General features: G+C 40.3%; 1 protein-coding gene across 1 annotated transcript; it reads left to right on the plus strand.

Moving 5' to 3' along the window:
* Window positions 1-137: 137 nt before the first annotated feature.
* Window positions 138-21387, plus strand: wdfy2 (WD repeat and FYVE domain containing 2). Its single transcript, XM_080456673.1, has 12 exons — window positions 138-417; window positions 2666-2733; window positions 5760-5833; window positions 7464-7518; window positions 8652-8802; window positions 10438-10550; window positions 11839-11965; window positions 13735-13840; window positions 16166-16267; window positions 17342-17472; window positions 17950-18058; window positions 19641-21387. The coding sequence occupies exons 1-12, from the start codon at window positions 275-277 to the stop codon at window positions 19668-19670; spliced, it is 1209 nt and encodes a 402-aa protein (XP_080312799.1). The 5' UTR covers window positions 138-274; the 3' UTR covers window positions 19671-21387.
* Window positions 21388-25831: the final 4444 nt, after the last annotated feature.

Here is a 25831-nt window from a genome sequence, read left to right on the forward strand (position 1 = left end):
ATAGCAGATCTACATTTTTCAAATAGCCGTTGCGTAGTCGCTTCTTTTGGGCTTGTTTTCATAGACCTGGTTGCTTATTTCCCTCACAAAACCTGGCAACACCGCTAGCCAACATTTTTGGCTACCTGCCCCCCTGCCACAACACTGACTGTGCACGGGTCGCACCGAAGCAGCGACACCAGTCTCTAGCTATGCTGCTGCTCCACTGAAGTGTTATGTTACCAAAAAGGCCAAACTGGAGAAGGAGGTTAATAGTACATAATATTTATTCCACATGGCGGCCGAGCAGGTCCAGCCCAACAAGCCACAGGATCGCCTGCCCGTCCTGCTGAGCAAGATAGAGGCTTTCCAAGATGTGGTGACCACGGCTGTGGTCATCCCCAAGGAGGACGGGGTGATCAGCGTCTCTGAGGACAGGTAAGATGCATGCATTAATGCGGCAGATAGCTTTTCATTGGATCCATAGAAATCTAGCTCCATAAGGGAAGTGTCATATCATGACAGTCATGGACGAACCTGGCGTTTGCTTTTTCTCCATTTACCGCCCGTACATCTACATTGACGTTCAGATTTCAAATATAAAGTGCTTATCCCATGGCCATGGACGTTACAATTGGGTTCGGGTCCTCAGAAGTACCCGTATATTACGTATTGGTCTATGAAAAGTATTTTAATCCGATTGGTGACCATATTCTCCGTATTTTTGCCATATGCTTTCAACTACGCGACCCTATTGGTTGGGAGGTGTACTGCACGCTAATTTATTATAACTCGTTGAGAAAATGGTCACCGATTGGATTAAAATGCTTTTTATTGAACAATATGGAAGATACGGGTACTTCTGAAGGACCGTACGTAATTGTAACATCCGTGGCCATGTGGTAAGCACTTTATATTTGAAATCTGAACGTTCATGTAGATGTACGCACAGGTTGAAGTTCATCAATGACTGTCATGATATGACAGTCATATTTCAGGGCTACGGCAGATATAGCTTTTCATTGGATTGCATTGGTAATTCTAGTTTAGCTTCAATGTGAGCTTATTCTAGGGAAGTTAAACTGATATGAGCTGTGTGTATTTGTGTGAAATTATCCTCTGTCACGCCTCAGTCCAGTGTCAGCGTTGCCATGTCGGCTTCTTATAAGCGACTTTGGCCTTCTTTTTCTGTTAAGTTGCTTGTAAAAATTGGTGGGTGCTTTTTTTGGGCTTGTTTCTAACGTGTACATGCTAATTTAGGCTTGCTTCCTATTTTTTTTTAAATTATTATTTAAACCAGTGGTTCTCAAATATTTTAATGAAAATGTTTTGTGCCAGCTAGGGTCCAGGGAGCATTTGTGTTATAAAGAATGTTTCATATTCCAAATATCCCACATTTTAGCGCTAGAGTTTTTGAAAATAGCAGATCTTACAAGCTCGTTGTGAGCCGATGCATATAGGTTTAAATAAAGTGCTCATGTGGCCTAAATGTGCTTATTTTGGGCTTGTTTTCTTAGACCTGGTTGCTTATGTCTCTCACAAAACCTGGCAACACTGTACAGTGTCCCCCCCCATTCCAGTTCGGGTCATCGATCCATCGGGCTGTTGAACTCATGTCTTGTTTGCCTTTGATCGTTTAAATGCACCATCTTTTGTTGTGGCTTCATGTTTTTAAAAGACACGTTTCGGTTTCCCATAAAACTGCCTGGTCAAAGTCAGCTGACCTGGCTTAGTCATTCTAGTATGGCTATAGCCAGTTACAAATGTGTAACTCTCTGTGGTTTATGGTTTATAAACCACTATAGTGGTTTATAAACCATAAACCACAGAGTTACACATTTTACGCATAGGCTACAAATAACCCTCTACACATGGCTATGTAATGAAAATAGCTTTGTTCTTCTTTTTCCCCCCCCCTGGATCAATGTTTTGCACTTGCAGATCAGGCTAATACATTTTCGTATGAAAATGAAAATGTGGTTGATGATCCTATATTGTAGACCCCACCCCAAACTAGCAATCTGTCTAAATTGTTTTTAATATTCTTTTATTGAGTTTTTTTGAATTTATTTTGACATTGTCAAAGTGTTTGCATCAAAATCAGATGTGACAATCTGTCTAAATTAAATAAACTCAACAGACTCATGATAATAAGAAGCATTTGGGATGCCTGTTTTGTCTTTGTTATAGATAGATTTTTTAAAATCATGGCATGTGGGATTGGAAATACTCAAACATGACTCACTCCTTAACTGGCTAATTAAAAGGCTGTTGTTGCTGAGTTGTGCTGAATGAACTGCATGGGTGTGTCAGGGGGAATATGGCTCTTCTGTACTGGTTAGGGTAGTGATAAAGGTATGTCGTGACGTGTAGTGATAAAGGTATGTCGTATATGTATCTTTAACTGCTTGCTCTCCCAACTTGTCTTGCCTGAATTGTGTGCTTTTCACTTCCCTGGAGGCTGTGTATTTGCCTGCCTTGTGTGTGTGTGTGTGTGTGTGTGTGTGTGTGTGTGTGTGCGCGTGCGCGTGCACACCCATGTCCATGCACACATGCCCTTGCACCAGTGACATGGGGTGATGTCTATGCATCTGGTATAAAGGTAGCACCTAATGCTGATAATAAAGCAGAGGTCAGGTGCCATTGTCATTCAGAAGCTAAACCAAGCTCTCACCTAACTTTACAGGACGATTCGGGTATGGCTGAAGAGGGACGGTGGCCAATACTGGCCTAGTGTCTATCATACAATGACAAGTAAGTTGACTATTTACTATTTAACCCTATATACTTCATTGACCCACAGGTCCCACAGGGATCTCTACTAAGCCCACTCATTTTCCCCCTCTACGCCAAATCTTGTTGGTGAAAGCAGATCTTAAAATAGCCAATGCACAAGCTCACAGCTTGAAGATCTGCTATTTTCGCTGAATGTTCATCCCGGAATAGGGAAGTTAGGGTTCACGTGGTTTAGCGGATTTTTTCACTCATCGTGATGTGTTGTTATCTTGAAGATACCGTAAGTCCTCGTCAGCAGACAATTCATCATACTACAGAGTTTAAATTTGGCTTTAAGCTTGCCTGTTTTCTTTTTTTTGTCTACTTGTACCTAGTACCTACTGTATGAATGTGGCCAAAACATCTTCACTGTAATTAAACCACTTGATTCCAGAGCACACTTATCAGTCTGCCTAGCTGCAGTTTTATGAGTATTAACAAGTTAAATGATAGCCTAGGTTTTTTTTTTTTCCTCAGTGAAACAAAATATCTTGTGAATATTTATGAGAAATTAATACTAAATATTTAATAGATCTGTGCAGACTTCATACCTGTAAGGATTAGATTAGCTTGCTAAAGGGCTTGTGGTCTCATAGATACCTACTGTATCTGTGGTCTCTGGTTTCCTTGAAATTTGCCATCAAGCAGTGTCACTTCCCATTTTCTATTTTGCCATTTGTTCACCCACTTGTGCAATAAATGGAAATCCCATGCTGTTGTCTGTAAAATGTCAGGAATGTTTCAGAACTAGTAAATTGAGAAAATGATTAAGAAAAAAAAAACCTACTATGAATCATGAGTCATATGATAAATGAATGGATTTTTTTCATCATTGGACAGGTCCCATGATTAGAGTCCGACCAATGCCAGATTTCTGGGTCCGATGCCAAACATGGACCATGTTCCCAGTTCCCACAATCTCATATTCTGGATATTTTGTCATTTAAAGTTGAGCCCCCACAGAAATTCCTACACTGCATCTACGTATAATAACCACTTGAATTCTGTGATATTTTTCTCTGCTTCTGTCTAGCCATATTCACGATAAAAAGTAACAAAGGAATCATTGACTAGACATTCTTAAAAAACATCAGTAGACTAGACTAGGCAACCAGTTTTGCAAAGAAAAACAACATGGTCATGTGGTGAAAGTGGTAGTTGCGAACGCAGCGGAAGGAGGCGCGCCGAAGGCGCGCCTCCGCGCAAGTGGAGCTTACTATGAAACCGTGCTCGGCTTGTGTGTGTGCGTCTCCGTGTGTCTGTGTGCGTGCACTGCCTCAGCCCTGTGTGCAGCCAAGTAAATGTCCAATATAGACGTACCATACATCAAATGAAAGGCATTTGAAAACTGAACACACCTGACAAGGTTGCGTTTAAGCCCGCCCCTTCCCCCGGAAGCCACGCCCCGGAGAAGGTTCCTAAAAACTCCCCATTGAAACCCCATGTTAAATGAAAAGTGCCCGAATCGCTCCGAAACTTTTTCTACCCCCCCTAAGTGGGGGTCTACGAACAAATACTTCGGGCTCGGATTTTGGCTCCGCCCCCCGGAAGTGGGTGAAACAGCCACTTCAAACACTTTGTTGAATTGTTCAAAAACATTCAAAGTTTTTTTTTTGTGAATTTGTATTTTTCTAAGATGCTCCTTTTAACGCAGATTTTTATTTTATTTTTTATATATTTTTTTATTGGTTACTTTTTTTTAGATGATTTCTTTTCATTATCATTTATTTTTGTTGGCGTTCGCTTCCCGCGTTCGCGCGTCTTACTTGTGGTACAACAAATAATAGATCAGTTTTAATAACTTTTGCGGACAAATTAATGAAAATAACAGATCTACAGGCTCACAGTGTGTCGCAATATGACCCCTTGTAAGCTTGTCTGGCTTTTAAGCTATTAACTAGCTTAAAAGGACTGAAAGCATAGCCAAGTCAACAAAACTGAGGATTGGCAGTTGATGACTAGTCTACACCTACATATGTTAGCGTCCTGCAGTCATTGCCATCAGGGATGATGACCTCAGAGTGTTTGTTTTGTTCTGGATCATGCTGGATCCTCCTAGCTATTTTCCAAACAAAAGTGTGAAATTAATTAGAAAAACTTAGATTGTATTAAAAAATCAATTTGAGAAACTTATATGCGACAAATAAATAGAAAAGAATATCCATTTTTGATAGGTATGCATTTTTAAATAAGTATATATATTAAACTTCAACAATTAAATATAAACTATACAAACTGAGCTTTATTTTATTAAACCACTTTTTAAAAAAAAACTGGAAAAAAAATCTCAAAGTGAGCTACAGATCTGCTATTTTTGAAAAATGTTAAAGGTTAGAAAAAAGTAAAATAATGTTACTATATGTGATAATGTTACTATATGTGATATATGGGTCAGACCAGCCCCTTGGCCTCCCTAGCACGTTGTCTGGTGCTCCTTGAGGTAATGGAGTTTTGTTAGACCTCATGGAGGCACACTGAAACTGCCTTTTGCATGGGTGGTGGTATGGACAGGTGGGTCTGCAGACATGGTTCACCACTCTGCAGCTGCTTTATATAACCATTACAGATCCATCAGCAATGCTGCTATGATGCTTTACTGCAATGTTTTTATGGAGCAGAGAAGAAACAACACACAAATAAAAGGTAGCTGTTCTTAACAGAGCAATACAAAACTGACATCCAAATAAACACCAAAGGTTTAGAAGTAAAGAAATCAAATCAAATTCTTTATTAATGTCCCAAAAGGGAAAATAGGTTTACAACAAGAGTTAGCAAAACATATTACATACATTAAACATATCTCTCGCTGCCGGTCGCAGCGTGCGCATGCGCCCTGTGTCCCTCATTGCAAGAATTGGGGGGGGGGGGGGGGGGTGGTGGGCAAAAAAGCACTACTCCCAGCCACCAAAGGGGGGCAGTGCGTGAGGGGAAGTTAGCGACTGAAGTTGTGTTTGATAGTGGCGCAAACAAGAGTTTAACTGTCTTGTATTTCCCTGTCTTCCCAGCCTCGTGCACCTGTATGTCCTTTAACCCAGAAACCAGGAGACTGTCAGTGGGTACGGACACCGGATCCGTCTGTGTAAGTTCAAATGCCAACCTTTTATCCCTTCCAAACACAAAATGAACTCCCCTGAGTTTCCTCCATGGGAAATGTACTGGTTTGAAAAGGTCATATTTGTCTTGGCTTTCTAAGAGGAAGCAGCAAATGCCCATTCTTCTCTTCTTGCAATTTGAACGGAATATACCTTTATTTTGCAGTATTTGACATAGATGGAAACGCTGATATATGGAGAGGTTCATAATATGGAGGAATGTGGTCAAGCGTGTGTACAGTACATAATAGATAGGAAACTAGGCTGTACAGTTACAGTAGCTCATTGTGGCTAAAGATGACATCCGGGATCTGAAACATGGTCTTCTCAACTCTGCTCCATGTTGCAATGTACTGTAGAGTGTTATGTAGGCTACTCATTTTCCCCATGTCAGGCAAATTAAAGTGATTTAAATTCCTTAGATCGACATTTCAGTCCTGTGCCTTGATCATCATCATTTGCCATGATCAAATATAAGATGATTTGGCTGTTAATTGTCACCCTATGACTGAGCGCTAAGGCATGATTAATATACTGCAACGCCTTGTGGGCTTGTAGATCAGCTATTTTTGTTGCGCGACACAGAGGCAAACAAGTATAAATCAGGCGTCTATGAGCTAGCCTAGTTTAGTTCCTTTATTTAGCATTTTAATTGTTTGTTATAAAAGGTTTTGGCCCACAGAATCCTCCCTGCCGAGTCAGTTATTTCAAATTAAGTGGTAGAATAACAAAGTTAACAAGCATTGCAATGGTGTATCTGTATGCATACATTTTTGCCTTGAGTGTCCCAGGCTTTAAGGCTTTAAGGCTTTACACCCTTAGCCGAAATGAATTGTCTGTAACTGTCTATCTTCTGTTCTGTATATAGGCCTGCAGGGTTTTACTTCTGTGTTGACTGAGAAGCAAATACCCCTAAAACACACACACACACACACACACACACACACACGCACACGCACACGCACACGCACACGCACACACAGAGGATTCAGTAGAATTCCTCTGTCACTCAGTCTTGTCCAGACACTGCACCAGTCAATGATTTGAAGGAGCTAGGTTTTTCAGTGTACTAATGGGCTCTTAAGCCGATCGGCATTGAATGTCTTTTTTTGTGAGGCAATGCAGTCTATAGAACAGCATCTACAGTATGGGCAGTTTCTGCAGAAGAGGAAAAATATGAACTGCAGACCCTATACTTTGTTGACCGGGGTCCCCCAGGGTTTACTTGGTCCCCTCATTTTTCCCTTTCCACCAAATCTCTATTCGTCCTTGCAACAAAAAATGGTTGCAAGGACGATTGGAATTTGAAAGCAGAAGCTTCTTGTATCTAAATGTTGTAGTAATGCAGCATGTACATTTGAACTGTCACGTTGTAAAAGGAAATTCCAAGATTACACTCATGTATACTGACACATGCTGCTCAGTTGGTGAAGAGATCTGTTTGGGAATCTGAAGAGGTTCTTGTTTATTTTTAACCTGATGTCGCAACGTAGGTCCAGAGTGTAAAATTGGATCTGTAATGGTCAGTTTTTACACTGAGAGTTAGGACTCTGTATGGATTTGGCTGCATAGGACTTGGTTGGTGTCTCACCATGTTTTGTACTTCCTGTCTTACAGGAGTTCATCCTGTCAGAAGACTACAACAAGATGACCCCGGCACGCACCTACCAGGGTGAGACGGGAAGTGTGTGTGTGTGTGAGAATGTATGTGTCAACTGGGCTGGTACTGTAGGAGAGGAATCCAAAACGGTGCCACAGTTCAGTTCCTTGGAAGCTTGTTGATGTGAAAAACGTGTTGAGCCCCTGTGGTTTGCCTACATGGCGATGATCCCCTGGCTGTCACCTCAATAACGTGCGCTTCTTAAAAACACTTTCAACATGTTGTCCCTATTTTGGGCATGTCATTATAGGAAAAGTTTTTTTCCAGAATAGCGAAAATGGCAGATCTACAAGCTCACCACACGTCATGATGTGATGCCTTGTGAGCTTGTAGATCAAATTCATCATACGACAAAGTATATTATAGGGCTTAACCCATTAAGACCTGAGGCCGATTCTTACTTATGTCTTCTAAATCCTAACAGTTTTCTGAAAAACGTATGTTTCTATATCAGTGGTTCTCAAACCTTTTCATGTCAAGGACCCCCAAAATGATATGTATTTGGCCGCCGACCCCCATCTCAAAATATTTTGTTCCAGGGACCCCCAGAAGCAAAGATTTGAGTTAAAAATGTTCGCTTATAAAGAATATAAATATATTAATTTGCACACATTTTCTCGATTTTTCAAAAATAGCAGATCTACAAGCTCGTAGCGTGGCACTCGGTGCCACGCTATGAGCTTGTAGATCTGCTATTTTTGAATAGCCAAAGTGTAAAATAATGCTTTTTAGCTCAAATCTAAAAATGACGCAGATGCGTCCCAGGTCTTAATGGTAAAAGTGGTTTTAATGAGCCCTCTGACCTTTCTCTGTACAACGTGTTTGGACAATATTCACTTAGTTAGTTGTAATGTAATGATCTGTAATTTCTTCACCCTGTAGAGTACGTCAACCTTTAAACAATTCTTCAACATGTTCACAAATTTATGTATTCTCCAGCACTCATTCTGTCCAGTATAGGTTTCTCACACCATGTCAACATGCTATGCTATATAGATTGTTGAATGAATGTAGAGTGATATTTACACAGTGACTTCATCTGGTTCTTGTATTGTTAAACCTGTTATGTTTGTGTACCAAGCAATATTGTTTGGTTGGTACCGACCGATATTAATGTGTCCACATCTCCCTGTCTCCCCCTGTAGCCCACCAGGGCAGAGTGACCGTGGCGTTGTTTGTGTTGGAGATGGAGTGGGTTCTCTCTACTGGCCAGGACAAGAACTTCACTTGGCATTGCTCAGAGAGCGGTCAGCAGCTAGGAATCTACCGCACTGCTGCCTGGGTCTCTGGACTACAGTATCCTCAACTTAGCTCTCCTTAGTGTCGCCCCTACTCTGTCTGGATGATAGAACCATCACATTATAGTGTCACATTATAGTAGTGATCTATCTATATGTTGTACTTCTTCTTTTATTTATTTTTTTGCTTCTCTGTTTTGGTGGCTTTTCGATCGGACAGTGGAGTGAGACAGGAAACAGGGGAGGGAGTCTGGGAGTGACATGTAGCTAATCTGCCGCCGGGCTCGGGAATCAAACCCAGGACACGCTGTCAGGCATCAAGGCCTATGTGGTACGCCTTGGCTCTTGACTGTTCTTAGTGAATATGGCTCCTTGAGTCCTAGCTAATTGGGATGGAAAATAATTTAAGTGGGTACCTGTGGCCCATGCTTGGGTGAATGACTCTTACATAACCTCCGTAATACTGACGACAACAAAAAAGAAGTCTCCCTGAGGGCCCCAAATTTGTTCCAGCACAACCCTCTTAAGCCTTATATATACTTATAATAGTGAAAATACTGTAGCTGATGTACAAGCTCAAAATGTGTTGTGATGCTTGACATTTTTTTGCCTAGAATGACATACTCAAAATAGGGATGCCAGGTTGAAAGTGGTTAAGATGGAGTGTGAGTTTAGCTTCCAGTTAGCTTTTATTATCGGGGAGGGCTAACAATAGGTATTAGTCATGCTGTTGTCCTGGAAACGGTTGGGTTGGATTTCTGTAATGGCCATGTGAAAGGCAGTTGGATCGTGCAGCAACAACGCTGATCCATACCAATGAGACTTTGTGTGAGATAAGATTTTGAGACTGATAACTGTCGTTCCAGCCCAAGAATGCTAGTCTTGTTCAAATGACATTTTATAGTAAGAATAGCAGAATCGAATACAATATAGAGGGAACCCAGCTAAGGCTACATTCTTTGGTAAAATATTGTTGACATTTGACATTGGCCAATCGCTTGACTTTTAAACTCAAAAGCGCCAGCAGATGAATGTGGTCGACAAATGGGTTATTTGCGCTCCAACCATCACAACACGGAGATGGCCTGTAATTAGATTTGTAGCTGCATATTGGATGCCGCGCTCCTTTTCGAAAGATAGTACAAAATTAGATTAGATCAGATAATTGGGTCACTTCTTGTGTGATTATTTGCTTTTCTCTTTCTACATATTGCTGTGTGGACAAAGGATAAATGCATTTTGGTTTGTAGGTCAGAGAAGGAACCAGTTGATCCTGGGTCCTGTGAAACTGAGAGTGAAGTCATTGACACTTTGTAAACATTTTGTTGTTGGAGGAGAAGGCTGAACTGAAATGTGAGACATGCAGTTTGCTCTCTCTAGCAAATGTTCAAAATTGAAACACATCCAAACAATTTCGTCATAGGTTCTTCTCGTGTATTTGAAAACAAAAGTGGATTTCTAAGATTGTATTGGAAAATGGATTCTAAAATATTGTTTTGCATTCGTAGATGTTTAGATGATAGGCTGAGAAACATCGAAAAACATAATATATAGTATGTTAATAATATAAACATAACAAAATAAGGCCACGCTCAATTCTATTCAGCAGGTCTCTATACGGTAAATTGCAGTTATTCCGATACTGTACTATATGCTGCAGTATATTCCAATTCCTTAACTGTCATTTCCCCAGATTTGATGTTGAGACAAGGCATGCCTTTGTAGGAGACCAGTCTGGTCAGGTCACCATCTTGAAGCTGGAGCAGGACAGCTGTAGTCTTGTCACCACCTTCAAAGGACACACTGGTACACACACACACACACACACACACACACACACACACACACACACACACACACACACACACACACACACACACACACACACACACACACACACACACACACACGTTACATAATCATGTAGCCTAGGGCTATTTGCAATGTGAGAATTCTTCTTTGAGTTTTTATTAATGAGACAGTTTTCCTCATATTTTATGGTTACAGTGGTGATAATAAGGTGCCTAATGTATCCTAGGGGTAGTTTTCAGTTCAATTGAACTCCATTCTTTAGCAGGTCCCTATACAATGAACAGAGAAATTAGAACAAATATCTTTGTAGAGTGTATTATTGACAACGTACCTGAGAGCGCTCATGACTGTGATACTGTGAGAGTTGTCACCTGATTTCACGTGTACTGTGTCACCACTCACAAGGTCATCTTTCTCCCATTCAAGCTCTGTGAAAGAAGACTCCATCATGTGCAGTAAACTGGCATGGCTTTTATAATAACAACAATCATATATGGAAAACCACCAAGATAAGATACAGTAGCGTAATAAAAAGAATATGTGAAAAATACATTAGCCAAAAGCAAATCAAATTGAGATGCTTATAACACATTATATAAAATCACATGCATTATAATGTGTCAATTTCGTTTTTTTAATTAAATGTACAGTAACAAAGAATGAGGAGCCGTGATCTGGCTGATAGTGGTTTAGAATATAGCCTATAATGGTATAAAACGAATCAAGATATTATAAAAACTAATAGGCATTTTACTCTTGAATAAGAACTAGTCCTCCATACCCACATTTTCACCCACCATCCGTCGCGCCACGACTGTGACTACAGATTCCATAGCCTGCTGAGACTGTGACCGCAACTACAGGTCCCATAGCCTGTGGAGAAAATGCAATTAAACAGCTTGAATTTGGTCAAAGTTAAGAATCGGCTTCCTTACTCCCTGCATATGCCAATGGTCATTGCTTATGTGCAGTTTCAGATTGATTGATCAACCCACTGAGGAGGAAAATGTATTGATTGTTCATTTAATGGGGGTCCAAGCCTCTGCAGATCACAAGATCTGCAGATCTAGAAGCTCACGTTGTGAGCTTGTAGATCTGCTATTTGTGACAATGTGTCACACACAGTGCGACATGTGAGCTTGTAGATCGCCTACATTTACTACTTATACAACAAAGTATAAAATAGGGCATTCATTTATGATACAACATAAAAAGATGGAGATACAAGGTTTCTGACTGACTATTAAGCCCTTTTCTGGTGTGTGTGTTCTCTGCTCCCCAGGTAATGTGACAGCTCTGTGTTGGGACCCAGTCCAGAGGGTGCTATTCTCTGGCAGTTCAGACCATTCCATCATCATGTGGGACATCGGAGGGCGCAAAGGCACCGCTATCGAGCTGCAGGGCCACAAGTACGACCCACACGCTGCACGTAGCACACACAGCAAACTCAATGTGACACACAAGTACTCCTCGCGTGTTAGTGATGTGTCGGTCATGATCGATTCGTTCATAAGAACTAGTTTGACGTGAACGAACACGTTCACTCCTTGAAACTGTTACGTTCACTATTTCGTTCATGCCCCCCTCCCCCGCACACCGCACACACGACGGGCGGGCTGTTATTCCTCCCGCGACAGACAGACCACCAGACAGACAGAAAGCTGTGCTGTAGAGTTTTCCAGTATAGACATGCATGCGTATTGCTATTTGAATTTAAATAAAAGGTAGCCTACTGTTGTTTCTGGACAAAAAACAGATAGTGTTAGCACCAGATTTAAGTATCAAAATAAATAAATATGCATGGTCCTAGACAAAGGACAGATAGGCCAATTAACACGTTTTAGTTTGAGTATAAGATGCAAATGGTATGCTATACAGCTACTATTCATGAAGTTAATAGTAGTTAAAGACATGGTTGGAAATCGATAGTCATGTGAGTGTACTGAGGCTGCTTTGTATAAAAATATTATTACCGTATTATAAATAATTATCGACAAATAAAAATAACTTTACATTATAGGCCTATATTGCAGTAATTTATTACTTCTACATGTTATATTACAAAGAAGATGGTGCAATTAGATCGTGAATGAGTCTGACAGTGCTGTGTTTCTGTTCAGTCATGTCAGTGGGATCAGATGCACACAGTTGCATGCAGTTAGCGTAGCGCATACACCGGAAGCGCTACTGAACGAGAACGAGAACGAATCATTTGAACGAATCATTACCGTGAACGTGAACGAAATCGCTCGTTCACCGAAATGAACTGTTTTTCCCACCACTATCACGTGCGCACACTCAACTGACGGTGACCTTCACTGAGTTGTCGGTAGGGACATTATTAGTTTAATCAGGGAATTATGAAAGATTTGATTTATTTCCTTTTGCATTAAAGTATAATTTTTCTCTCCATCCCTTTTTATGTGACTACTTACATAGATCATCTGCAGTATTGATTTAAAAACCATCACCAATGTTTTTTATTACTGATAATTTCAGTTGAAGCTTCTCGTGGATCTTACAAAACAACTGAACTGCACATAGTCAAAGTCAGATAAAATACTATACTATTTATGTGCTTGGTTCCTGTTTCCGTAGCATGAGGCAGCTTGGTGTACAAGTACACCCCCTGCACATGATGCTAGTATGTTGAGACTTCAACCCAATCCAACCCTTAATGCTGATGAGTGCCAAACAGAGAGGCATTGGGACTTAGAGCTTGGGATTTAAGCCAGACCTCACAGTCTCAGGGCGGACAGTCTAACCACAAGGCCACCTAGCTACCTCTAGGCTTTATGCCCTCATGTTTTTATTAATGTTTTGTTTCTGCTTTCTTAGATCTTTTTACAGTGGTGTGATGGTTTTTATGCAAATGTTTATTGTAACACTTTGAGATTTGTCCAAACATAAAGTGCATTATTATAAATAAAATGCGTTATTATTGTTATTGCTGGTTAAACACTCAAACCCAATATATCTGTTGACCGGTGTACCCCTGGGATTTATTCCTTTTTAGTCGTTTTTATTACAGCTGCTATACCATCTGCTGACTAAGTAATAATGTTGTTGCAAGTCAGATATGCAAACTGTATTTTTGAGTGCTTCATCTTTTGCCAGCCAAATTAATTATGTGTTCGTATGTGCGGGCTGTATGTGCGTGCAAATGTTCTCCGTACAGTGACAAGGTGCAGGGCCTGTGCTACGCGTCACACACTCGTCAGCTCATCTCCTGCAGCACTGATGGAGGTATCGTCATCTGGAACATGGATGTGACACGACAAGAGGTGAGGGGGTACACACACATACACACACGAACGCACGCACGCACGCACGCAGACACAGCTCCTGCAGTGTCCCTTTTCAGACTCAATCACTCAACAACTTTGGCGTTCTGCAGCGTGCAGAGACGACAGTGCTGCTTTGCCGCCAAACGTAGTATATCTAGAGCAGCGCTACTCAACCCGCGGCCCGCGGGCCGCATGCGGCCCGATCGCAGCGTCTTGGCGGCCCCCTCATGGTCCAAAAAAAAAAAAAAAAAAAAAAAACTTAAAAATATACATTTCCGTTCAAATATATGGGTTGCTAAAACATTTTTCAAAAACAAACAGACAGACATACATACAGGTGCGTCAATTGTTACAGGTATAATGCATAGTTTTCTATGCATTTCGGGTTTTTGGGGGGGTTTGACCCCCAAATTTTTCCGGCCGCGCGGCTTTGCCGCGCGCCCAGGATAGGTGTCTGCCACTGGACATACACACAACACAAAATAAACTGGTACAGTGAAAAGAATATGATGTCAAAATGTACATTTTCTTGTGTGTTACAAAATCGAAAAATCCAAAATAGGACCGTCATTTTTATGGCGGCCCCTTGGACTTTTGGTATTTTGCTGAGTGGCCCCTGAGCCATCTTAAGTTGAGTAGCCCTGATCTAGAGTGTGTTTGTGTGCATCTGTAATTCATGTGCACGCATGCATGTGTGTGTACATGATATGTAGATGAGCACATAATACTGTGTAAGATGTTCTCCCTCATACTGAGGATTAAGCTCTCCCGAGAGAGCCAGGAAAGGTCACCAGATTAGCAGAATGTACTCTTGATTCACACACATGCGCACTGGTGTGTGCACAACAAAAACAGGCATGGGGGAACACACGCACGCCCATAACCACACAGACATAATCCAGCTGTGATTGGATAACCCTGCGTCCTCCCTCTTGTCCTCTGTCAGTCTCCAGAAAGCTAGTTAGTAAGGACTGAAATTGCTTTTATATGAAACCAAAGTCCCTCCCTTTGTTCCCCCAGTGTCAGTCGTTTTTTTGTTTGTCACTGCAGTCATGATACTTCATCTGGATTCATTCTTGATTTCCTCCACACTGACGGTCGCTCCACATTCCTTTTGAAAGGTCAAGTGTTTCGTGCTTCTCCTCTAAGCAATGAAAGAATCGCTGTACTGGCTGTTCTCCCAAGGATCAGCCCATCCAGTGTCTCTCTGTAAGGGTGTTAAAACCACTTAAACCCTATACTTAGTTGACAAGATTCCCAAGGGTCCCCTCCTGTTTTCACTCACAAAAAATACATTGAAATACTTTTTTGTCCTGTTTTGTGCATTGTAAAGGTCATTACACACCAGGAGCGATGCAAACAATAAAATAAAAAATGCGACACGATTATTTCACATCAAACATTTATTTTGGGGATGTCTCATTCATACAGGTTGATGATTTTATTCGCTCTGAAAAATCTACCTTGTTTAGAAAAATAATGACATTGCTTAATCGCCTCGTAACAATCGCGCTCTGTGTACATGTACTCATAACACTAACAGCAGTTTAAATTAAGCAAGGGATAATTGACGGTGAGCCGGTCATTGTTGAGAAATAAATCCCGGCAGGGGGATTAGACCCCGTTGCGATCCCGCTTATTACACGGCTACTAATTAATAGTAACTCAAAAGTAACAAAACGAAGGATTTCATTGCTTACGGTAAGGAAAGCAGTCCATAAATTTATGCCAGGTGCATCCAATGCAACGTGTCGGGAAGTGTTGATGAAATGGAATACATTTGCGGTTACTGCATTCTCGCTACAAATGTTTTCAAAAACATTCTTGAGAGCAATGCGTTTGTTTACATGGCTGCCATGTTGGATACGGCAAAAATCAAGCAGCGCAGATTGATATGAGCAGGTGCTCTGAGTCTTTGATTAGACAGCCTTCTGTTATTGAATTCAGCGGCCATTATTAAAAAATAACACGCCGCTGAATTCAGTGAATCAAGCATTCAACCAAGCTGTGTAATAATGCGGATTAATTGCACAAAATAAACGCTCCCGGTGTGAACGGTCCTTCATACTTTGATCAAGTATTTTTCTACATTAAGTCCATCCCTCTGCTTTTTCTTTTACAGCACTTTTGGCTTTAATTTCCTGCCCTTCGCTTTAATTTCCTTCTCTTTCTCATTAGTTATTAATATTACACATCATCATATGATGAGCAGTGTGTAACAGAACCATGTCACCGTGTATGAATCAGGTAAGGTGTTAGTTGTCAAACAAACACTAATAAAGCGGTGTGTGTGTGTGTGTCTGTGTCTTTGTCTTTGCCCAGACCCCAGAGTGGCTTGACAGTGACTCGTGTCAGAAGTGTGAACAGCCCTTCTTTTGGAACTTCAAACAGATGTGGGACAGTAAGAAGATTGGCTTACGGCAGGTACTGTACATTCCTAATTATCAGGGTTTGTTTTGCCTCTCCTTTTTGATATATCATCATATATCATTCATTTTGTAATCGCCGGTGGGGATATGTATTATCCCTCCCTATATGCATTTCCTTTTGAGAAAATAGACTGTCTAATATGTTTCATATTTATGTTTGATAATATCACAAGTTAATTCAATATGAATGTTAACTACATTAACCATCCCTATTTCTTCTTTTAACTCTTCAAAATGTTGTAGATACTATATTTATCTTACAACAAAGTACAATAAAAATGTTCCCCCCTATATTTATTTAATTTTTAACAAATCAAAGTTATGAATTCAAATCTTCTTTCAGGTATCAATGTTGATGGTCCATGCCTTAGGAAGAATTAGAAATATATATTAGAATATTTATTTTATATAATGTTTATGTATCGCTATAGATATGAAACTAGGTATCATCTTGGATTGTAGTTATTGTAATGTTGTGGCTGCATTACAGTAAAATGATAACGTATTAGACTGTTCTAACTTAGTGACATGAACACTGAATAACTCTACCAGTTCTGTCATTATATCCACATTACTGATGATAATTTATCAAACCTTTAGTCATACCCTAAGATATTGTCACATTATTAATATCGAGCTAATCAGGGAAAATTATTGTGATATTTGACATCATGAACTCATCATCATCTCAAATCCTTTAGCTTTAGCTTTAGTTTATATAGATTTAGGTTTCGCAACCATTCAATTCTGGTAATGTTCAGTGGACATCCTGTGGTCTTCCTCGTTGTCACTCTTTGGGCCAACTGTGTTTCTCAATTCAAGGAGAGTCTTGTCTCTACACTCCTATTTCCTGACAGCTACACATGTAAAGGACTGAGTAATGATAGGTACTGCATAATACATGGCATTGTGAGAAAATAGGAGCGTTAATGAGAGATAATAAATGAGAAAAAAACTGAATGATAAATGATAAAACAGTTTAGTGATGTAGTTTTGTTTTCTACCCATTAGGGGGAGTAAGACCGTTGACTGGGCACATGATTTAGATTCTCTGCTTTCTCTGTGTCAGCACCACTGTAGGAAGTGTGGCCAGGCAGTGTGTGGGAAGTGCTCGTCCAAACGCACCACCATCCCCCTCATGGGCTTCGAGTTTGAGGTGCGAGTGTGCGACAGCTGCCACGAGTCCATCACTGATGACGAGTGAGTTCCATTTCCTGTTACCATATGTTGACCCCGGCTCTGTGATATACACACGATCTTAACCACTTACAGCCTGGCCTCCCTATTTTGGGCAGTTAACATTTAGCTAAACTTTAAACATTATGCAAATATGTTCACAAATTTCCCCAAATAGCTAAAATAGCTGATCTACATTAAGCTCACAATGTGTCATGATATATGACACGTTGTAAGCTTGTAGATCGATTATTTTTGCTCGACACTATCACACGACACGACAAATAGGGCTTATGTGGTTAAATGCACTTTTGCTGGTGAATGCACAAAGGTGGTTTGTAGTGGCCTCACGTAATAGAATGCGTTGTGTGACTCTCTGTGAATGAATCATCTTTTTGATAGAGCAGAATGATTTGTGTTCAATATGATATGAGACTGGACTTAATTCCTCAATTCCTTGACCAGGGTAAAGTAACCGTGTTTCCACTTTGTGCGTTCCAGTCGAGCGCCTACGGCCACTTTCCATGACAGCAAGCACAGTATAGTTTACATGCACTATGAGCCAACCACGGGAAGTCTACTCACCTCTGGAACCGACAAGATCATCAAGGTGAGACAGTGTGATGTCATGTGACTAGGGCCTGGACTTTATCGCGTTAATTTCGATCAATTAATTACAGAAAAAATATTGCGTAAAAAAAAATTAACGCATTTTAATCGCACCCATTTTTGCACCGCGGAACGTTTCTCACTGGACGAGTTTCAGACGGGGGGGGGGGGGGGGCACGATGCGGTGTGGGTCACATGTGCGCGATTTTTATTAATAATTAATTAAACTACTATAAAACAACAGTAACAACACACCATGGTGGTGGAAAAGATCTACAAGCTAACAATGCGTTGCGCTTGCAGATCTGCTATTTTCAAATCGCCAATATAGGGCTTAAGTGGTTACTGTATTATTTTGTAATAATAATCGAAATCTACAAAGTAACTAGTAAATAAAGTTTTCAAATAATTGTAGTGGAGTAAAAGTACAATATTTGCCTCTGTGATATAGTGGAGTTACTGTAGTAAAAGTTTTAGAAATTGGAATTACTCGAGTCAAGTGCAAATATCTCAAAATTGTACTTAAGTACAGTTCTTGAGTACATGTACTTAAAGATGTATGCCAAAATCCATTTGAAAAAAAATGCTTTTCACTGTTCTCAGGTCAAATATTGATATGCGATTAAAATGCGATTAATTAGGATGATTAATTAGGAGGCACGGTGGCGCAGTCGGTAGCGATGTCGCCTCACAGCTAGAAGGTCCTGGGTTCGATTCCCGCCGGGGGACGCTGTGGGCGCTGGGGGCGTGTCTTCTCCTCCGCGTCATCAGCGCCCATACCCTAGGTGGGGTTGGCGAAAGGGCCTACTCTGTGTGGAGTTTGCATGTTCTCCCCGTGTCTCCTAGGGTAGTTAATACCCTCACAAAAACATGTAGTAATCCTGGTCACTATACTGCCTCCCCCATGACAGCCGGGGCGCCTGATGGAGGGGAAGGGAACTGGTTGGAATAACGTGTTCCTTCCACGCGCTACATCCAACCAGGGAAACTCCCCCCTGTCAGGTGACAAGAAGGTCAGTTGGCTCTCATGCCTGAAGGAAGCATGAGCTCGGCCCTGGCCTCCCTACTGTGGGGGACTGGTGTAGTGCTGGTGTAGCGCCCAGGATCACTTAGGAAATTGGCACCGGGTGAAAAAAATGGGTTACAAAAATCGCGGGATAAAAAAAAATTAATAAAAAAAAAAGAAAAAAATGCGATTAATTGCGATTAATTAATTACAAAGCCTCTAATTCATTAGATGATTATTTTTAATCGAGTCCCAACCCTACATGTGACATGATGTTTATTGTCAAATCGGTAACATGGGTCATCAGATATGTTTTATTTTTTGCTTATTACGCTTTACATTTTCAAAAAGAAAACATAGGTACATGCAGTATTTCTGTGCAACACCATCATAAGACAAAGTATAAAAGTTATAAGAGTAAATACAAGAAGCATTTCTGTCCATGAAGTCTTCCGTGTTTGACAAGCAGTTGATTAGGTTTGTGTGTGTGTGTGTGTGTGTGTGTGTGTGTGTGTGTGTGTGTGTGTGTGTGTGTGTGTGTGTTTGTGTGTGTGTGTGTGTGTGTGTGCGTCTCCAGCTATGGGACATGACTCCTGTGGTATCCTGAGCTCTGTCTTAAGCCGAGAGTCGATGGGCAGCTCTGCTCACCAATCAGATGGAAGGTTTACACCTCAGGCAATGGTCATAAGGAGAAGAAGCGAGGAGAAAATACATCAACATCATCTGGGTAATCTTTGACAAACCATCCTGAAAAACATTCACAAAACCATTTGAACGCTCATGCAGCCTGGACCTGGTGAGACCAGTGGAGCCTCTGGGTGACCAGAGCAGAAGGGAGAATGGAACGGACATTAATGGATACAGGATTATGGAAGGCAGCGTTGCCTGTGTGTGTTTGTGTGCATATATATTATGCCTATAGGGGTTGGTAGACGTGCGGTGGGTTGGTGTGGGTGTTGTGCTTTTTTATAATGAATTGACACACCTTATTTACTTAACTTAATGCATTCCTTGCCTGTCTTAAACTGGAAACTCTGGAACACAGAACTATAACGGTTGTATGCTACATTATATTAATTGCTCCAAGTTAGCCCGTGGCTAATTTTTCTGATCATCCCTCACGTTACTGTTTTTCTCTCGTTACTGTTTTTTCCCCCCCTCACGTTACTATTCTTTGTTTTTTCCCACTTATTTTATCACAAATCATTCTGTGGAAGCATACTGTAAATGAAGTAATCGGTGATTATTGAAGTTAATGAAATCAAGACTTTCACATTAGTTTGAACTAGTGAAGTCTAAACCCCTCTGTGGACAGAATTGACGGAACAATAATCAACCATATATTGTAACATTAAGCTGAGGAAATCTTAGAGGCTGTTGATGATGGTCCTTGAGGTTTGTTAAACAAGGATCTGAAACCTACTTACATGTTGAGTTGCTAATTGAGGCTGCTGTACCCTGCATCAAACACAAGGGGGAGACCTTGCCTGCACATACCAGCATGCAGAGTTTCATCATGCTTTATTAGCTTCAGAAAACCTTTGTTTTCTTGTTCACAACCAACTGCATTAATCTAATCTTGACATACCGCAAGATAGAGCAGACATTTGTGGAAGGACAGCTATGTGAAATGCATGAATTATTATCAGGTCATTTAAAAAGGGGCCTAGTGCAGAATGATGGTAGCCTTTTGATTTGAAGCCATCACCCATTCGACAGTAAGCATTCAAATGCCAGTATTCAGTCTAATCAATTTTAAAATGTATATGTTTCACTGTTGGGTAGGCTTGAAGATGTAAAGAATGGATTAATCAAGGAGTCCACTATCTTCATGCACTGGGCCCCTTGAGGTTTGTGTGAAAGATATGATATCCAAAGTTTTCCTTTGTCATTTCTGTTCTATTCAGTACAATAATAGACACCAGGTCACGTGTACATTTCCTAAATCCGGTCAGCTCGTAGCATGTAATGTAAGCAATGAGAATATTTAATTTTACACTTGAGATCCCATATGGTGAATTATCTTTGCTTTTCATTTCACATGGTTTGCAAAGAAATATACTGGAGCACTTTAATAAGAAAAACATTACAAAAAAAAAGAAATCATGCTTTCATTACCTACTGATTAAAAATAAGAGTGTACGTTAGCTCATGCTTATACCGTCATCAAGGGGTATTGTAGATGTCTTATGATTTTATTTATTATGAATTGTGTCTGTATATGAATATGTCCATATCCTTAAGCTAATCATTGACCTTGGTGGTGACATGTAACGGGATAAAAAGGAAACCTTGTAATGGACACTTTTTGAATTTTGTTTTGAAATCATGTGTGTGTGTGTATATATATATATATGTATATATATATATATACATAGATATATATATATACACACACACACACACACACACACACACACACACACACACACACACACACACACACACACACACACACACACACACACACACACACACACACACACACACACACACAGTGTTTGTGTCAGTTCATGCACTGGAATCAAGAAGAGAAAATGTGTAACAAATTGTCACTGTAAAGAAAAAAGAAAAAACCCTGTAACTTTGGTCTTAGTGTTTGACATTTGTACTTGAATTAAAAGCTTAACTGGTCTTTTAGAAGTTTCCTGACCCCAGGGGCATATTAAACCAAATACAAGGTTGTTGGTCTTAAGGGCCATTCACACTGAGCACTATAACAATTACTATATAATTCACCATTGTATTTTTTTTTTATAGTTGGTGTGAACTCTGCCATCCACTTGACTTAAGAATGTTTTTTAAAACTATATTTATAGTTGTAGTTCTCAATGTGAACGGGCCTTTACACTTGATTTTTTCCTGTTGTATTTGAAGAACAAATAGATAGTTTCATAACAACACTAGTGGGGCATCTACTAAGGTACTCAGTCATGATGGCACTGTGGCATTTCATCAAATGCTGTAATAATCAATTTCTTTGATTATTTGTCTAGCTTTGCAGCTAACGAGTTGTGCAAAGTTAGCAGTGTAACAACAACCAACACCGCTTGGTTGTCTACCATAAGCTTAGCTGTGTGTGTAGCAATAGCATAAGCAATACACTACCTTTTGTAGCTTAACAGTTAAATGTTGATGCAGCAACCAGTGTGAAAATGCAGTGGTGGAAAAAGTACTAATTGTAGTTACTTAAGTAAAAGTATCAATACCACAATGTAGAAATACTCGGTTACAAGTAAAAGTCCGGAATTCAAAATGTACTTGAGTAAAAGTACAAAAGTATTGATATCAAAGTGTACTTAAAGTACCAAAAGTTAAAAGTACTCATTATGCAGAATGTCCCATTTCAAATTTTTCAAATGTATAAAATGTATACAAATCTTTTTGAAAATAGCAGATCTACAAGCTACGAGCTATTCGCTACGCATTGTGAGCTTTGCGGGTCTAATCCGGCGGCCACAGTCCGCAGGAAAAAAAATGGGGCAGTGTGTTGTAGGACGGGCGTTCCGTTTTCCACCCGGTTGCTGTTTTTTTTTTTTTTGCTGTGAGGGGGGAAAAAGTGTGTAAAATGGCAAGTGTGGCGTGAGGCGTTTGAAGACTTTAAATTGCGTGACTCTCACTCTCAAAGGGTGAGACTTGGCAGCTCTGAATAGACAGATGTCTGATGGTGAGGCTGTGGATCAAGGGTTTCCATGAATTATGATTGTGGAGTGTTATTATAGTTATTGTTATTATTGAAAATCATCTTTCCTTGTCCAGTTCTGCCCCCCTTTGCCTTGGTGCTCCTCCTCAACTGATGACATGCCATCTGTTTTGGCTCTTTTCCTGCACCATTTTTCACTGTGGTCACTCACATACTGTTGACTTTAACGGTTTCATTGTCTGACACACCTCATACACTCCATTAATCCATTGTCTTAAAAAAAAACGTTCCCACAAAGGATTGAACGCACGTTTTGACATTTTCAGGGAATTAAGGCAGCTATAGACCCCTTTACAGACGACGTCACACATGCGCGCAACCAGTATGCGCGCAATGAAACCCATTCTGCCAGGTCTCGCTAGGACGCGCCTCACTAGCCAACGCACAAGAGGGGGTTGGGGTGCACTGAAACCAGCGTACCCCAAAACAACAACTAGGAATTGATTGCGGGAAACAATCACCTGTGCGTCCAGTCTCAATGTTAGTAAACAAATAATTGGTTTATACACAAATCCACGGAGCGCTGCCCTGCGCGCAGCCATTGCTGCGGTGTCAACGCTACGCGGACGCGACACCGCAGCAATGGCCGCCTACAGGCAGCTACAGGCAGCGCGTCTGTGGATTCGTCTATAGGCAGGCAGACGCACAGATTTTTCAGGTGGGTCTAAAATGCTGCCCACGGTGCCCACGTACAGTCTATGGTGCCCACCCAATCAAAATGAATAAATGTTAGATATATTTTGTGGTATTTTTTTCTATTGGCAATTTAAAAAAAAAAAATTCCCCAATTTTTGATGGTGCACCCCCCCCCCGGCCCTGCTCGCATGGCAACAAGAACATTTCAATAATTGTTATACAGTACATGATACCTTGTGAAACCGGCCATTCTGCATAATGAGTACTTTTACTTTTGGTACTTTAAGTATATTTGTGTGTCATTTCATTAAAACAAAGCAAGTCTTTTGCACACAACAAAAATAATAATGAATGCAATTCAAAAATAAACACACGGAACCAATTTGTTCCAACAAGTCCGACGACGGTAGCCTGGGACCAGACGAATCTGCGAGTGCAAAAAAAAAATTGCACTCATATCCACGCAGTGATATATTAGTCTGGCTACGCGAGGCTACGACGACTGACAGTGGTGGAAAAAGTACTCACATTTTTACTTAAGTAAAAGTATTAATACTGCAATGTAGAAATACTCAGTTACAAGTAAAATTCAGTAATTTAAAAAGTACAAAAGTATTGGTATAAAAATGTACTTAAAGTACCAACATTTAAAGTACTCATTATGCAGAATGTCCCATTTCACAAGTTTTTTAATGTATAGTATACAAATCTTTTGAAAATAGCAGATGTACAAGCTCACAATCAAGTACATTGTGAGCTTGTAGATCTGCTATTTTCAAATGGCGAAATGTATATAGGGCTGAAGTGGTTAATGAATGTATGTTATGTAATAATAATCAAAATCTACAAAGTAACTATTAACTTAAGTTTTCAAATAATTGCAGTGGAGTAAAAGAATAATATTTTCCTCTGAAATGTAGTGGAGTAGAAGTAAAAGTACCAAAAACTGGAAATACTCCAGTAAAGTAAAAAATACCTCAATTGTACTTATAAGTACAGTACTTGAGTAAATGTACTTAGTTACTTTACACCACTGATTGATTGATGTACTTTATTTAGTAAGACATGAGAACAACGGTACATGGAAGTACTGCATGTTTTAGTTCAATGGTTAATATTTTATCCTCTAAACTTACGTGTCACTTAATTAAAATAAAACAATAATAATTGCAATTCAAAAATAAAACACACAAAACCAATTCATTACGCACGACGACGTCAACGTCACTCGCTAGCGTCTGCACTTTGAACTCAAAGTTGTTTTGACCAGCGTCCAATCAACGCCCAGGGACAGCGGCCAGCTGACCAACCAACGAACAGAACTTCCACCTCTCGTGAAGGACGCTGCAGGTATAAAAGGGTTCTGCAGCTGGGCGGAACGTTAGAATGCTCAGAGACTGTCACGGTATCGGACCATTCACCTGCTTTACAGCGATTGAACCTGCTTAAAAGCTAAATAGCAATCACTAACGGACGGAGGATACATCACCAACTACCAGAGGAATCTCACAGCCAAGGCTTTTTTTATCGACGTTTTGCTTGTAGCAAGTGCTAATATTTGTCGCTTTTCAACAATTTTTTCTTCACCAAGTTGTAGTCTGTTTGTTGGTATTTTCAAACAGACTGCAACTGTCAACTAACCGGTGAGTTGAGGCTTGGGCCTGTCATTTTTAATGCTATTTAAGACATTTAAAATGCCTGTTTATTGATATATGTATGTAGCGTGGAGTTGTGTCTAGAAGTTTAGAAGCTACAGTCAGTGTGGATAACACCGTGTAACATCTGTTAAAACGTCTCGTTGTGGCTTTGTGTACGTTTGAATTAAACAACGGCCGCTGTCGTGTGGAAAAAGAACAGATCTCCAAGCTAACAACCTGTTGCATCGTGGGGCGTTTTTAGTTTGTAGAGCTTTTGGCAAACGATAACGTCTCTTCCGTTACCGTTGGAGTCTCCTTGTCTCTCCAGCTCCTTATAAAACAGAAAATGCATTTTCGTTTCAGTTTCATTTGCAATTTTATCCAATCAGGATAGAGAACTCAATCAGGATATAGATTAAACAAGTGAAATTGGAGGTGATGACACTAAGAAATGAGCAGGCAAAATTGGAACTGGAACACTAAAAACTAGAAAAAGTGCTCCTCGGAGCACAAGTCTCCGCCAGGTCAGGTAGATTATTGTGGCCTCCTGGTGGCGCTATAATAGGTCAATGTGAAAAGGGTTTATTCTTAGGCCTTGCACGGCAATCGGACACTGCATTCATGATTTGAGGCATTTTTTTCCAAAAATGTGGTTTGATAAATTAGACCTGCTGGTGGCGCTATAACAGGCCAATGTGAAAATGGTGTCATTTCTTCCCTAGTGGGAATGTGCGTACAAAATTTCACGGAAATAGCACACTGCATTCATGATTTGAGGAATTTTGTTCAAAA

Source organism: Gymnoscopelus braueri (assembly GCF_963280865.1).
Source record: "Gymnoscopelus braueri genome assembly, chromosome: 18".
Classification (NCBI taxonomy): domain Eukaryota; kingdom Metazoa; phylum Chordata; class Actinopteri; order Myctophiformes; family Myctophidae; genus Gymnoscopelus; species Gymnoscopelus braueri.

Coding starts and splice junctions, on each gene's coding strand:
- wdfy2 (XM_080456673.1), top strand. CDS start 275: ATGGCGGCCGAGCAGGTCCAGCCCAACAAGCCACAGGATCGCCTGCCC. Junction 418..2,665: donor ATCAGCGTCTCTGAGGACAG/GTAAGATGCATG, acceptor CTAACTTTACAG/GACGATTCGGGTATGGCTGA. Junction 18,059..19,640: donor GAACCGACAAGATCATCAAG/GTGAGACAGTGT, acceptor GTGCGTCTCCAG/CTATGGGACATGACTCCTGT.